General features: G+C 40.3%; 1 protein-coding gene across 1 annotated transcript in view; it reads right to left on the bottom strand.

Annotated features, from left to right (window-relative positions):
* The window catches only part of LOC124780923 (probable ATP-dependent RNA helicase DDX28), a 95,648-nt gene that overhangs the window by 46,528 nt on the left and 33,397 nt on the right, over window positions 1-15,723 (bottom strand). Inside the window, exon 4 of the mRNA XM_047253816.1 lies at window positions 13,514-13,633. Within this exon, the coding sequence (XP_047109772.1) occupies window positions 13,514-13,633 (120 nt within the window). The remainder of the gene's footprint in view (window positions 1-13,513; window positions 13,634-15,723) is intronic.

Below are 15,723 nucleotides of genomic sequence, written 5' to 3'. Positions count from 1 at the left end.
TGCGACAGGACGTCCTGAGTGTGACTGATCATAGAGCTCTGGTTCTGCATTTCCTAAGGCTGTAATTTATTTACCCATCACCCAACTGTACTCCTATCAACTGCAGCATTGCCATACACTGCACACCAACATTTATGGTTGTTTACCACAGTTCCTTTTTCTGCACCCAAGAATTCAATAACAGCATGCTGCTTGTAACGTGAGTCATATGTAGACGCCATTTTGATGTTGTACTATGGCTCTGCCATCTGCAAGAATAGTTATAAACATTGCGCACAGAACAAACATCAAATGTGAAGCACCAACAAGGATGTTTGTCTATGTATATTACTGGCTTTCTAAAAAAATGTGGGTCATCACTTACGGAATGATCCTCATATAAGTATCTATAGCCGGACAAATGGTTTATAATATGTAGAGATATATGGAAACTTTCCTCTTGAATCAGTCTCTCTATTAGTGAGAACCATTTCAAAATTTCTATAGTATTTACTGAGATTAGCATTAACAAAGAAAATACTGATACTGCAGGCGACTTTACGACTGATCTACTAGAGAGACTGACTACACTAAAATTGTCCATCCTATTCTGGAATATTGCTGCACAGAATAAGATCCCTACAACATAGGATTAACGGATGACATCGAAAAAGGTCAAAGAAGGGCAGCTCATTGCAAAATAGGGGAGACAGCATCACGGATGTGATAGGTAGAGGAGTTAGGGAGTCAATCATTAAAACAAAGGCATTTTCCATTGCACCAAGAACTTTTCATTAAAAATTTCAATCACCAACTTTCTCCTCCAAATGCAAAAATATTTTGTTGATGCACATCTACTTAGAGAGATAAGATCATCATAATAAAGTACAGGAAATCAGTGCTGTTATGGAAAGATTTAAGTGTTTGTTTTTCCCATGCAATGTTTGAGAGTTAAATAGTGGTAAAGCGGTTTAATGAACCCTCTGCCAGGCACTTAACTGTGAATTGCAGAATAGTCAATTAGATGTAGGTGTACAGACATTGGACAAGCTTTGTAGCTGCCTGAAGTTGCAGCAGCTGTTTACTTTAATGAATTTCCCACCAGATACCACCTTCTCTCTAGATGACCAACCACGAGATGTCATTCCAGTGTCAAATATGGAATAGATGCCAGTACAAATTATATTGCACATTCAGCATTACTATAACCATTAAATTGTACAAACAAACATTCCACATGAATCTGTCTTCTCAATGATGCAGCCGAATAAGAGAGAAGCAACCCCCACCCCTTAGAATCAGTCACGTTTCAGTTTCAATTTACCTGGGAGTTAACGTAAAGAGTGAAGGCAACAGCTTACTATATAGCTGAGATATCCAGAAGTCGACAGATCATAAACAAGACTAAAAAATTCCTGAGCTTTTGAATGACATTCTTCTTTAGAGCTCTAAAGGATGTCGTCTGAAAGCTTAGCTCCCCATCCCACCTCACCACTAAAGGACACTGAAAGCACTTGTCTCTGCCATTCTGTTAATCTCCCTAACCAAAAGATTTTGTGTAGAGCATCTTGTCACATTATGCCCAACAATGTGATATGAACTTCAAGATTAAATTCCTGACAGGGAACAAACTTCATAAATTAGTTTTTGGTGTAATGTAAAGAGATGTAAGGGCCCCTAGTAGCTTTCGGAAAGTGTGGGAGTGATTGCATGTGAGGCAAGAGAGAAAAAAAGGAAGAATTATTTTTTGTAAGAACCCCATGAACCATGGACCTTGCCGTTGGTGGGGAGGCTTGCGTGCCTCAGCGATACAGATAGCCGTACTGTAGGTGCAACCACAACGGAGGGGTATCTGTTGAGAGGCCAGACAAACGTGTGGTTCCTGAAGAGGGGCAGCAGCCTTTTCAGTAGTTGCAAGGGCAACAGTCTGAATGATTGACTGATCTGGCCTTGTAACAATAACCAAAACGGCCTTGCTGTGCTGGTACTGCGAACGGCTGAAAGCAAGGGGAAACTACAGCCGTAATTTTTCCCGAGGGCATGCAGCTTTACTGTATGATTACATGATGATGGCGTCCTCTTGGGTAAAATATTCCGGAGGTAAAATAGTCCCCCATTCGGATCTCCGGGCGGGGACTACTCAAGAGGATGTCGTTATCAGGAGAAAGAAAACTGGCGTTCTACGGATCGGAGCGTGGAATGTCAGATCCCTTAATCGGGCAGGTAGGTTAGAAAATTTAAAAAGGGAAATGGATAGGTTGAAGTTAGATATAGTGGGAATTAGTGAAGTTCGATGGCAGGAGGAACAAGACTTCTGGTCAGGTGACTACAGGGTTATAAACACAAAATCAAATAGGGGTAATGCAGGAGTAGGTTTAATAATGAATAGGAAAATAGGAATGCGGGTAAGCTACTACAAACAGCATAGTGAACGCATTATTGTGGCCAAGATAGATACGAAGCCCACGCCTACTACAGTAGTACAAGTTTATATGCCAACTAGCTCTGCAGATGACGAAGAAATTGAAGAAATGTATGATGAAATAAAAGAAATTATTCAGATTGTGAAGGGAGATGAAAATTTAATAGTCATGGGTGACTGGAATTAGAGTGTAGGAAAAGGGAGAGAAGGAAACATAGTAGGTGAATATGGATTGGGGGACAGAAATGAAAGAGGAAGCCGCCTGGTCGAATTTTGCACAGAGCACAACTTAATCATAACTAACACTTGGTTTAAGAATCATGAAAGAAGGTTGTATACATGGAAGAACCCTGGAGATACTAAAAGGTATCAGATAGATTATATAATGGTAAGACAGAGATTTAGGAACCAGGTTTTAAATTGTAAGACATTTCCAGGGGCAGATGTGGACTCTGACCACAATCTATTGGTTATGACCTGTAGATTAAAACTGAAGAAACTGCAAAAAGGTGGGAATTTAAGGAGATGGGACGTGGATAAACTAAAAGAACCAGAGGTTGTACAGAGATTCAGGGAGAGCATAAGGGAGCAATTGACAGGAATGGGGGAAATAAATACAGTAGAAGAAGAATGGGTAGCTTTGAGGGATGAAGTAGTGAAGGCAGCAGAGGATCAAGTAGGTAAAAAGACGAGGGCTAGTAGAAATCCTTGGGTAACAGAAGAAATATTGAATTTAATTGATGAAAGGAGAAAATATAAAAATGCAGTAAGTGAAACAGGCAAAAAGGAATACAAACGTCTCAAAAATGAGATCGACAGGAAGTGCAAAATGGCTAAGCAGGGATGGCTAGAGGACAAATGTAAGGATGTAGAGGCCTATCTCACTAGGGGTAAGATAGATACCGCCTACAGGAAAATTAAAGAGACCTTTGGAGATAAGAGAACGACTTGTATGAATATCAAGAGCTCAGATGGAAACCCAGTTCTAAGCAAAGAAGGGAAAGCAGAAAGGTGGAAGGAGTATATAGAGGGTCTATACAAGGGCGATGTACTTGAGGACAATATTATGGAAATGGAAGAGGATGTAGATGAAGATGAAATGGGAGATATGATACTGCGTGAAGAGTTTGACAGAGCACTGAAAGACCTGAGTCGAAACAAGGCCCCCGGAGTAGACAATATTCCATTGGAACTACTGACGGCCTTGGGAGAGCCAGTCCTGACAAAACTCTACCATCTGGTGAGCAAGATGTATGAAACAGGCGAAATACCCTCAGACTTCAAGAAGAATATAATAATTCCAATCCCAAAGAAAGCAGGTGTTGACAGATGTGAAAATTACCGAACTATCAGCTTAATAAGTCACAGCTGCAAAATACTAACACGAATTCTTTACAGACGAATGGAAAAACTAGTAGAAGCCAACCTCGGGGAAGATCAGTTTGGATTCCGTAGAAACACTGGAACACATGAGGCAATACTGACCTGACGACTTATCTTAGAAGAAAGATTAAGGAAAGGCAAACCTACGTTTCTAGCATTTGTAGACTTAGAGAAAGCTTTTGACAATGTTGACTGGAATACTCTCTTTCAAATTCTAAAGGTGGCAGGGGTAAAATACAGGGAGCGAAAGGCTATTTACAATTTGTACAGAAACCAGATGGCAGTTATAAGGGTCGAGGGACATGAAAGGGAAGCAGTGGTTGGGAAGGGAGTAAGACAGGGTTGTAGCCTCTCCCCGATGTTGTTCAATCTGTATATCGAGCAAGCAGTAAAGGAAACAAAAGAAAAATTCGGAGTAGGTATTAAAATTCATGGTGAAGAAGTAAAAACTTTGAGGTTCGCCGATGACATTGTAATTGTGTCAGAGACAGCAAAGGACTTGGAAGAGCAGTTGAATGGAATGGACAGTGTCTTGAAAGGAGGATATAAGATGAACATCAACAAAAGCAAAACAATGATAATGGAATGTAGTCTAATTAAGTCGGGTGATGCTGAGGGAATTAGATTAGGAAATGAGGCACTTAAAGTAGTAAAGGAGTTTTGCTATTTGGGGAGCAAAATAACTGATGATGGTCGAAGTAGAGAGGATATAAAATGTAGGCTGGCAATGGCAAGGAAAGCGTTTCTGAAGAAGAGAAATTTGTTAACATCCAGTATTGATTTAAGTGTCAGGAAGTCATTTCTGAAAGTATTCGTATGGAGTGTAGCCATGTATGGAAGTGAAACATGGACGATAAATAGTTTGGACAAGAAGAGAATAGAAGCTTTCGAAATGTGGTGCTACAGAAGAATGCTGAAGATTAGATAGGTAGATCACATAACTAATGAGGAAGTATTGAATAGGATTGGGGAGAAGAGAAGTTTGTGGCACAACTTGACCAGAAGAAGGGATCGGTTGGTAGGACATGTTCTGAGGCATCAAGGGATCACCAATTTAGTATTGGAGGGCAGCGTGGAGGGTAAAAATCGTAGAGGGAGACCAAGAGATGAATACACTAAGCAGATTCAGAAGGATGTAGGTTGCAGTAAGTACTGGGAGATGAAGAGGCTTGCACAGGATAGAGTAGCATGGAGAGCTGCATCAAACCAGTCTCAGGACTGAAGACCACAACAACAACAACAAGAACTGCTGGCAGCAGCTGGCACAAAAGAGTCACAAATAAAGAGGGGGTGGGGGTGATGATAAAAAGGAAGATTGTAGAAGAGAGTCAAGAAGTGGGAAGGGAGATACCCTACCGTCCATCACAAAGAGGTCAATAACTACAGTCAAAAATGCAACCAACAACCAGTTCCAATAAACAGAGTTTTGAAGCAATAGCAATGGATGGAGAGTTTGAAACAACCTCTGTGAAGAAATATGACAGCCAAGTGAAAAGTTTGCAGCCATGCCTGAAGAGCAATGGTTTTAAGGTTAAATATTCACTTTTTTATGTAGTCCACCTTTAGGTAAATGCAGTTTGTAACACCAAAAATGCTACCGATATATAACTTTTTTTAACTGTATGTAAATATTTGTAATTTAAATGCTTTCTTTTAATAAGTAAGGACATTGCGTCACTGTATGTGTACATTTAGGTAGAAGTCTGTTGACGTTTCATTGTATTTATCTGTATTTTACTGTGAAATTTATTAGCTCTGGGAAAAAAAGCCAAAGGAATTGTTATTTCTGTCGACTAGCAACAATTATAGCAGTGCCTGTGCATTGTAAAATCTTTGGGTAGGGATTTGTTGAGCAGAGTGCGCAGAGAGAGGAGAGACGGGTTCCAGTGCTTGTAGTGTGCGAAAGTGTGGTGTTAACGCTCTCGCAGTAGAGAGTACCATTTTCAGTGGCATCACGTACACGCACTGGCCACATGTCTAGAGCACGAGTATGGGCAGTGGACGGGCGGAAGAGGCTGTATTAATTACGATTGCCCATTCCTATAATTAGCCTTGGCTCCACAATATGCTACCGTCTTCAACAACAGCAGCAGTTCCAGCAACACAGTTTCGTCGTCGGCTCCGAGTTTCATCATATGCACAGCACTGAAGTAAGACTGTCCATAGGTAGAAAGTATTAACGGCTAACCCAGCAGCACAACTGAATGTGATTTGACTGATAAGATTTATTTAAATAATAATCAGTTAAACTCAGGGCGATTGTGTCCTCATTGCCCCCCAGACATTGTAACAGCTGTTAAATCATCGCAGCAGGATCCTTGTTCCTTTTTTCCCTAATATGCTAACTGAGTGTCATAAGAAATAATTGAATAGTTACAGCCTGTTTATTAATGAATAATTTCTCTTTTAAGAATTTTAGCCTCAGTCTACTTTCAATTAACTGTTGTACAACAGAGGCTTCAATATATGACTAAAGTAAAGCAATTTCATTTTCCAAGTTTGAGAATCAATCACTGGAAAAAATCCAAATCTAAAGAAGTGCACAAATTAAGAGTGCAGAAGTTTTATTTATTTTACATATAGCTTGAAGCACATGGCGGTTTGGTTTGGTACATATTCTAGTATTTAATTCTGTTCAAGTCAGTAAAAAAGGCTCCGTTGTTCAGACAATAATATGAAATCCAATTTGCAAAATGAGTAACGGCAAAGTAAAAAGTGCTTGCTTTTTTTCTAAATTTCTTTGATGACATAATGCTGAGGTCAGTGAAAGTCACTGTTCATGTAACCAAGTTCAGTACTAACATACAGTTTAATCGCATATTTTCAAATCATTACTCGATTACCTTTTTCAAAATTTAATGCCAAACATAGCGTAAGAGTGACTTCTCAGTTTTCTTTATCATTACACACTCACTTAAAATTAGTGTCAAACAAACAAAAACGTGGCAACCTTTAGTTGCCGTGTCAGTGTTTAAAAATACATGTTTTTCTTTCCCATCATCTTGTACAGGATTTAGGATGTAAATTGCCCTAGTGGACTGGCAACCATTAATTACTTCCTTTTCATTCATTAGTGTTAACTTTTGAATTCATGATTAGTGGTACCCCTTTCCGTCCAGTGTTGTTCGTTGAGTGAATGCACAAAATAACTTTCATTTTCCAAATTATAGCCCTGTTCAGTTTAATTACTTTTATTTTTAGTAGACTTTCCATCAGAAGGGTCAGTTGTACACTTTCCTCCTACCTATCGGTATCATTTCTTCGGGAAAGATAGCCTTATACAATTAGAAAAAATCCATTAGGCATACACGTGATCCACGGTTATATTTTATATCACAAGCAGGATAGGCCGATTAGTAAGAGGGAGGTTACAAGTTGTCCAACATTTTTCCACTGAATGTATTACAACACCCTTATACAACTCTGGGATGCTTCAAAAAATATCTCTTCATTGGACTGCAATGCCCTCAGACAACAAATTTCTTTAGGTGCTGCAATAGTCAAAGTCTGCCAAATCTGATGAGCTGGGTGGGCATCCCAGTTATTCTTATCTCAAATCCATTCATTTTTGCATTTGCAAAGCATCTTTGTGGACAGCCTCAGGTTCTGATTCTTTTCTTTTGTAATCCAGGGTAGTATCTGCAAGTCGTCATGTTACCCTTTGCAAGCTAATCAATAAGAAGAAGCCCTTTGCATCTGAAAAAACACTGCACACAACCTTTCCAATTGACATAATTGGCTTTGGTTGCTCTTTGCTGATAGTCATATACCACGGTGTGTACTTTCTTGCTGTTATTGTTTGTAGTTGCAGTTTAGAAACATTCCTCTGGAAGAAGTAGGGCCATGTTTGAATCAGTTGCTCATTTCTTAACATTTGAAAATGAAGGATCAATCCTCATCCAAACAATCAATAACTTTCTATGACATTCTGTCAACCAAAACAAAGAATTTTACGTCAACACTAGCTGTACCTGGCCACACTTTGATGTATCTCCATATCCTCTGCCCCCCCCCCCCCCCCTCTGTCCATCACTTCCTGCCCCCTCTCTCTGTCCATCTCCTCCTCCCCATTTTCTATGACCATTTCCTCCCTCTTCTCTGTCCATCTCCTCTTCCCCCTTCCCCAAACTTGAGCCTCGTTTATTATTACTGTAAATTCAGATTCTGGTAGTATTCAACACACGGACCAATAAGCCGTAAATACAACTCTCCTCTTTACTGACAACGTCTCACTATTGTATATTTTATATATATAAGTATTTAGTCCAAACATTTATTACAGATGATGTTGTTGTCGTCGTGGTCTTCAGTCCAAAAGCTGGTTTGATGCAGCTCTCCATGCTACTCTATCTCGTGTGAGCCTTTTCATCTCCAAATAACTACTGTCGCATGTTGTTTTGTAGGGGGGGGGGGGGGGTAACCACAGCCAAACTTTGACATTTTTTCAAAGAAAATTCCGCACTGGCTGTATGAATGATTTTTATTAAATCTGTGACCGGTTTCGCACCACTTATCAGTGCATCCTCAGGCAATATACGCTATTTATAACATTAAATTGGATATTGGCACATATCCTAACTATGTTAATATTTAATATGTTATAAATAGCATATATTGCCTGAGGATGCACCGATAAGTGATGCAAAACCGGTCGCAGATTTAATAAAAATTATTCATACAGCCAGTGCGGAATTTTCTTTGAAAAAATAACTACTGTAGCCTACATCTTTCTGAATCTGCTTACTGTATTCATCTCTTGGTCTCCCTCTATGATTTTTACTACCCATACTTCACTCCAATACTAAGTCTCATCTCCTTAATTTCTTACCTTTTTCAATTTCTTCAATTTTAATCACCACCACTAAATTGTGTTCAGTCCACATCTGCCCCTGGAAATGTCTTACAATTTAAAATCTGGTTCCTAAATCTCTGTCCAACTATCATATAAGCAACCTGAAACCTTCTGGTGTCTCCAGGTGTCTTCCAAATGTACAATCTTCTTTTATGATTCTCAAACCAAGTGTTAGTGATGATTAAATTATGCTCTGTGCAAAATTCTACCAGGTAGCTTGCTCTTTTATTCCTTTCCCCCAGTTCATATTCATCTATTTTTCCTTCTCTTCCTTTTCCTGCTATCAAATTCCAATCCCCCATCGTAATTAAATTTTCATCTCCTTCAACCATCTAAACTATTTCTTTTGTCTCATCATAAATGTCTTCAGTATCCTCAACATCTGCGAAGCTTGTTGGCATATAAACTTTTACTGCTGTGGTAGGTGAGAGCTTTGTGTCTATCTTGGCTATGATAATGCGTTCACTAGGCTATTCATAGTAGTTTACCCACATTCCCATTTTCTTACTCACTGTTAAACAGCTCCTGCATTACCCTTATTTCATTTTGAATTTATAACCCCATGTTCACCTAATCAGAAGTCCTGTTCCTCCTGTCTCCAAACTTCACTAATTCCCACTATATTTAACTTCAACCTACCAGTTTCCCTTTTTAAATTTTCTAAAGTAGCTGTCCATTTAATGGATCTAACATTCCACACTCCGATCCGTACAACACAAGTTTTATTTCTCCTTATGACATCCTCCCAAGTAGTCCCCGCTTGGAGATCCCAATGGGGAAATATTTTACCTCTGTAATATTATACCCAAGAGGACACCATCATCATTTAATCATACACTGCAGCTGCATGCCATTGGGAAAAATTATGGCTGTAGTTTCCCCTTGCTTTCAGCTGTTCACAGTACTCACACCATTGCCCCTGCAACTACTGAAAAGGCTGTGGCCCCTCTTCGGGAACCACGCATTTGTCTGGACTCCCAACAGATACCACTACATTCATGCTCATAAATTAAGGATAATGCTGATACATGGTGAAACAATGCTCTGGTGGGCAGTTTGTGGGTTTAAATCACCTCAGGGTATGACCAGGCGGTGCATTTGACCTGTGGTCATCACACAGTGGTGGTTCTGACAGCAGCAGTCCAATACGCAGAGGTGTGCTGGTGCATGTCAGAGAATGGTGCAGCAAGTAAGTGTGCAGACATTTTCAGACATGCTAATGGTGGCTGTGTGTTGAAAATGGCTCAAAGAACACATATTGAGGACATTATGAGGGGTAGAATACTAGGGCGACTGGAGACTGGTCAAACACAGCAGGTCGTAGCAAAGGCCCTCCATGTGCCGCAAAGTTTGATCTCAAGATTATGGCAACAATTCCAGCAGATAGGTAACGTGTGCAGGCGCTACAGTACGGGACGTCCACAGTGAACAACGCCACAAAAAGACTGATATCTCACCATCAGTGCCCGCAGACAGCCACAGAGTACTGCAGGTAGCCTTGCTCGGGACCTTACTGCAGCCACTAGAACAATTGTCTCCAGACACACAGTCTACAGGCGACTGAACAGACATGGTTTATTTGTCTGGAGACCTGCAAGGTGCATTCCACTGACCCCTGGTCACAGGAGAGCCCGTAAAGCCTGGTGTCAAGAACACAGTACATGGTCATTGGAACAGTGGTCCCAGGTTATATTCATGGACAAGTCCAGGTATAGTCTGAACAGTGATTCTCATCGGGTTTTCATCTGGTGTGAACCAGGAACCAGATAGCAACCCTTTAATGTCCTTGAAAGGGACCTGTATGGAGGTCGTGGTTTGATGGTGTGGGTTGGGATTATGATTGGTGCACGTACACCCCTGCATGTCTTTGGCAGAGGGACTGCAATAAGTCAGGTGTATTGGAATGCCATTTTGCACCAGTATGTCCACCTTTTCAGGGGTGCAGTGGGTCCCACATTCCTCCTGATGGATGATAATGCACGGGCCCACCGAGCTGCCATCGTGGAGGAGTATCGTGAAACAGAAGATATCAGGCGAATGGAGTGGCCTGCCTGTTCTCCAGACCTAAACCCCATCGAGCACATCTGGGATGCTCTTGGTCGATGTATCGCTGCACATCTTCAAACCCCTAGGACACTTCAGGAGATCCAACAGGCACTGGTGCAAGAATGGGAGGCTATACTGCAGCTGCTTGACCACCTGAACCAGAGTATGCCAACCCGTTGTGTGGCCTGTGTATGTGTGCATGGTGATCATATCCCATATTGATGTTGGGGTACATGCGCAGAAAACAGTGGCGTTTCATAGCACGTGTGTTTCGGGACGGTTTTCTCAACTTATCACCAATACTGTGGACTTACAGATCTGTGTTGTGTGTGTTCCCTATGTGCCTATGCTATTAACGCTAGTTTTGTGTAGTGCCTCGTTGTGTGGTACCACATTCTGCAATTTTCCTTAATTTATGAGCAAGAGTGTACATACAGTACGGCTATCCGTACCACAGAGGCATGCAACCAACCACACCAACAGCAAGGTCCATGGTTCATGTGGAGTTATTACAGTAACATGTAAAAATTTGAATTATATTGGAACCATACAATTTGGAATTTTTGGTAACAATGTTTTCCCTTTATATATTACATATATATTATATTATTAATATATTAAAAATTAGGCACTTAAAAACATGCCCACATTATAATTCAATGCTGTATCAAAATTTCAAAGCAATTGGTCAAGAACTTTTGGAGATTAACAATATTGAAAGAACCAACATTTACATTTTTATAAGGGGTTCCCTTTTATTGCATAGAAGGTGAGGCAAATAAAAATGGCCCAGAGAACAGAGTTCCAGGGTACAAAGAAACACAGAAGAGGAAAGGAAATACTGAAAGTGACCACCATTTTAGCAAGTTGCTGAAGATGAATCAATGGTGGACTGATGGAACTGCTGCAGTCTCATTCGAAATGTTCTGCCGCAATTCTTGAAGACTGTGAGAGCTGTTATGATACACCTTAAGACTTGATGGCTCCCCACACAATGTAATCACACACTGGCAGGCCAGGTAGCCTGTGTGGCTAGCTAAGGCTGCGACCAGACTGACCTCTGCTACCAATTCTGTCATGCGTGAAGATAGTGTAAATGTGCTCCCAGCTTCAGCCAGCTGTATGGGCAGTTGGTCCATCCTTTTGGAAATAACTGTTAGTCTTTTCCTCCTCCATTAATGCTGCCACAAATGGTTTCAAAACGTTGGCAATGTAGTGTGCCAAAGTCAGTGTCTGACAAAGGAAGATAGGACCAATAATGCTGAGTGCAGACGCTGCACAGCAAACCCCAACCTACTGATCACGCAAAGGTATTTTGTGGAAGTTATACAGATTCTCTGCTGCCCAGAACCTGTGATTTTATAAGTTGACATAGCAACTCAGGTGAAACAGGCTCTATCAGACACAAAGAACAGATCTATGTCCAAGTCATTCATTGTCATATCACTGAAGAGCCACTCACAAAACTGGAGGCACTGAGGAGCATCTACTGGTTTTAATGTGTGAACAATAGGCACTTATTACGGATGCATGTGCAGGTCCTGTGGAGTATTCGTCCACACAATTGACGTGATATGCTGGTCTCTTGCGACAGGCATCGGGTTGATTTGGTATAACTCTAAGCATTTTCTGGTGCACTGCAGCTGCATTTTCTGGTATGGAGGCACATTTCAGAATGTTTTCTTTGATTTGTTGAAAACAGGTCCTGTCCAACGCCATTTTTGGACTAAGTGTTGCATGGCACTTTTGCCGGCACCTTGACACCATTAAACTTCTCAGCAAACAACTGGAAACACCATTTCCATGACTTTGTTGTCACATAACTTTCTACAATGAGCACCAATTGCTCCACTGTGAGAACCATTGTCCCCTTTGTACTGCTCCACTCACACTGACACAGCCCGCACTACCATCTCTGGACTGGTGTGGATCATGTGATGGGCATACATGTGGTGTGCATATCATGGGGTGTGGTCACATGCATACATTCACATACAATTGTATCCACTTTTTAGCCCCACACTGTATATAGTACATAGTTTATTTATTCATATAAAAATCCGTAATTTGTAACAAGTATAACATTATAGGAAAACAGTCTTAAGAACTGGCAGTCATTAAACATCTTTAGAATATTTTTGGATGTGAGGTCCACCAGTTATGCAAAACACCGTTTTTCTCAGTACCCAAATATGTTTCGGCGTTCCAGTAGGTATATAAAAACCTATGAATATTTGAATGCAATGTTGTATCCAAACTTCAAAGCAATCCATGAAGATTTTCAGAGATTTGAGATTCTGAAGAAACAAACATCTACATTTGTACTGCAAAAGGAACTGTAAATGTTCCTAATTGCAACCTCCAAAAGTTTTTGACTGAATGCTTTGAGATTTTGACACAATGTTGCAATGGAATACATGCTTGTTCTATAAATCTGTTTTTAATATATGTAATACATAACTTTTTTATAAATTTAATACTATGGAAATGTTGTTACAAAAAAATTCAAAAATTTATACATAGATATCTAAACACATGCCTGTATTAGAATGCAATGTTCAAAATTTCAAAGTAATTGGTCAAGAACTATCGGAACTACTTATTTTCATGAAGCAAACATTTACATTTTTATTTATTCAGATGATATTCCAGTTTCTCATTTGAACAAATAGTCACTACACAAGTGCTTTAAAAAGTTGTATAAACAAAACTATTTTGCAGATTAATTTTATACCTGACAAATTTTTGCACAAAAAATACTGACACAGCAAAAATTTCAAGACCAATACATTATTTCATTGCAATCATAATCTGGTAAGTTCTATACATACCTGAATCCTAGTTGGTGCAGTAATTCCCTGTTTTTCAAGGGCACTGCATATACTGGAATTTAGACCAAGATCATTGAATGTTACTGGTCCAGTGTCGGAGGAGTAAGCAGTTGCCGGATTCTAAAACAAAATTGTATAAAACGGCATTGCTTTCCTAGACACAAATGTGATGGAGAATAAATAGGCAACACAGTAATGGTCCAAAGCAGTTACCACACACTTTTAATTTTTACAAGTACAAAAATTACTGTTTTATTGAATACACAGTCTTCACTATTGGATAAACAAATAATGATAGTACTGAATGCCCCACTGCATTGCCACAAAGGCTTCAAATCGGCCATTTACATGAACAATGCAAAAAGAAAAAAAAAACAATCCAGTAGTGTACTTAACAGGTACTAAGAGTAAGCACTTAGTCCATAGTAAAGAGATACTGCAGGCAAAGTCACTTGTATACCCCAAAAGAATACCATGAAGTGAAGTGATCCACATGCCCTCCAGGTTTTAATGTATCTATTGCGAGGGACATGGCCCAAGTGATATGGCATTGTTAAGATCATTGATAATGAAGTAAGTGTTGTGGTTATATCCTCATTCGCTGAGCAGTTTCCACAGGCATCTATGTTATCATCTAGTTCCAGAGAAATAGCATCCCTATGCATTGAAATTGGCATGTAAGGTCTATGTAACCCCAGTGTGTAGTAAGCATGGGAAGAAGGAATGGGGGACCACAAAGTCACCTAGCTGCTTTGGTATGGTATTACATTGCTACTGCACCACCAAAGTTGATATTGTCCTCAACATTCCTGTACAAACTGGTCGCTGTCAGTGGCACCTCAGACACCTCTATAGGTGTAAGTGGGTAACCCAACTGCAGAACCTGGCCAATTCCCTAGATAGCAGCATTGACAGGGATGGATCATTAAACATTCATTGATGGCGGCAAAGGTGCAGGCTTCAAGGGGTGGCACTGATGGTGCTCCATTGGTGCATAACAGTTGGCAGTAGTGAAGATGGTGGAAGCGATGTCAAATAATGCGACCACAGAGGTTTCAACTGGTTGCTGTGGCACCAAACACTACCCTTTCTGGTGGTCATGGTACACAGTAGGACACCATATGTGACCCCCATCAGCTATTGACTCAGAATCCCCTATAAAGGTCATAGCCCATACTGATGCACCTCATGGAAGTGACAGACACAGCAAAGGTGTTTATGTGATGTCTGTGGTACAAGTACACACTTTGCTGCCTGTGAAGGATGACTGTTTTACTTTTGCCATCTGTCAACACACTTCTGTATGTACTCAGTAATGTGATGAGAACTATCCCTAGAGATGATTTTGTGATAAATCTTGGATATTCAATACATAAATGTCCCAGCCTCAACGATGCTTTTTGGATGGGATGCGGATGACATCAGGCAGCCAATTCCATTTCGTTGAGAAAATATCCAGTGGAGGTAAACTGGGGTATATTATCTGATTATATTAGTTTGTGGTAAGTCTCCAATCATGAAGATTTTAGTTAAAGATTTCTACCTGCCTGCGTGGAAAAATTTCGCTACATGTTGGTGACGAAAAGGAATTGGCTAAAGCACTGACAATGGCTAGAAACACTGACTTTAAGAACAGGCCAACATAGTCAATGTGACTATTCACTTAGCTTGTGGACAGGATCCATGGGCTGAAATCTGAATGTGGCACTAAATGGTTTCTTGTGCAAAACTGGCAAGTGTGCTTCAACTTTACTATGTCATTAGGTGATCCAGGATAATATGAACAATCCTTTTTTGTCCGTTATATCCCCTAGTGCCCTTTGTTCAAGAAGAACAGAATCTAAGGCTGAAGAGTCTGAAGAATCACCAATAAGTTTTTAAATGACTACATATGACAGCAACAAAAACTCTAAAGGTACCATCTTTCACTGGTATTCATATTGGCTTTGGTCCTGTGTTTGAGGTCCATCACTGCTTAAATTTTGAATAAAAATCATCAGCTTTGGCAGCCGAAAAGTTCTGGCATAAAAAGTCACCCTCATTCTACCAACAGCCTTGTCAAATGAGGGTGGAGGAGCAGACAGAGGGCAGGGCACTCTCTGGCTCTCAGGGTGGAAAACTACCCCTAAAGGCGAAAAAAAAATCCATTTGGATCTCTGGAAGGGACTACCAATGGGGAGGTGACTATGAAAAAAAGATTGAATAACCAA

This window comes from Schistocerca piceifrons, chromosome 1, assembly GCF_021461385.2.
Source record: "Schistocerca piceifrons isolate TAMUIC-IGC-003096 chromosome 1, iqSchPice1.1, whole genome shotgun sequence".
Taxonomy (NCBI): Eukaryota; Metazoa; Arthropoda; class Insecta; order Orthoptera; family Acrididae; genus Schistocerca; species Schistocerca piceifrons.
Note: the sequence above shows the minus strand (reverse complement) of the source record. Positions and strands in the feature narration are given on the sequence as shown.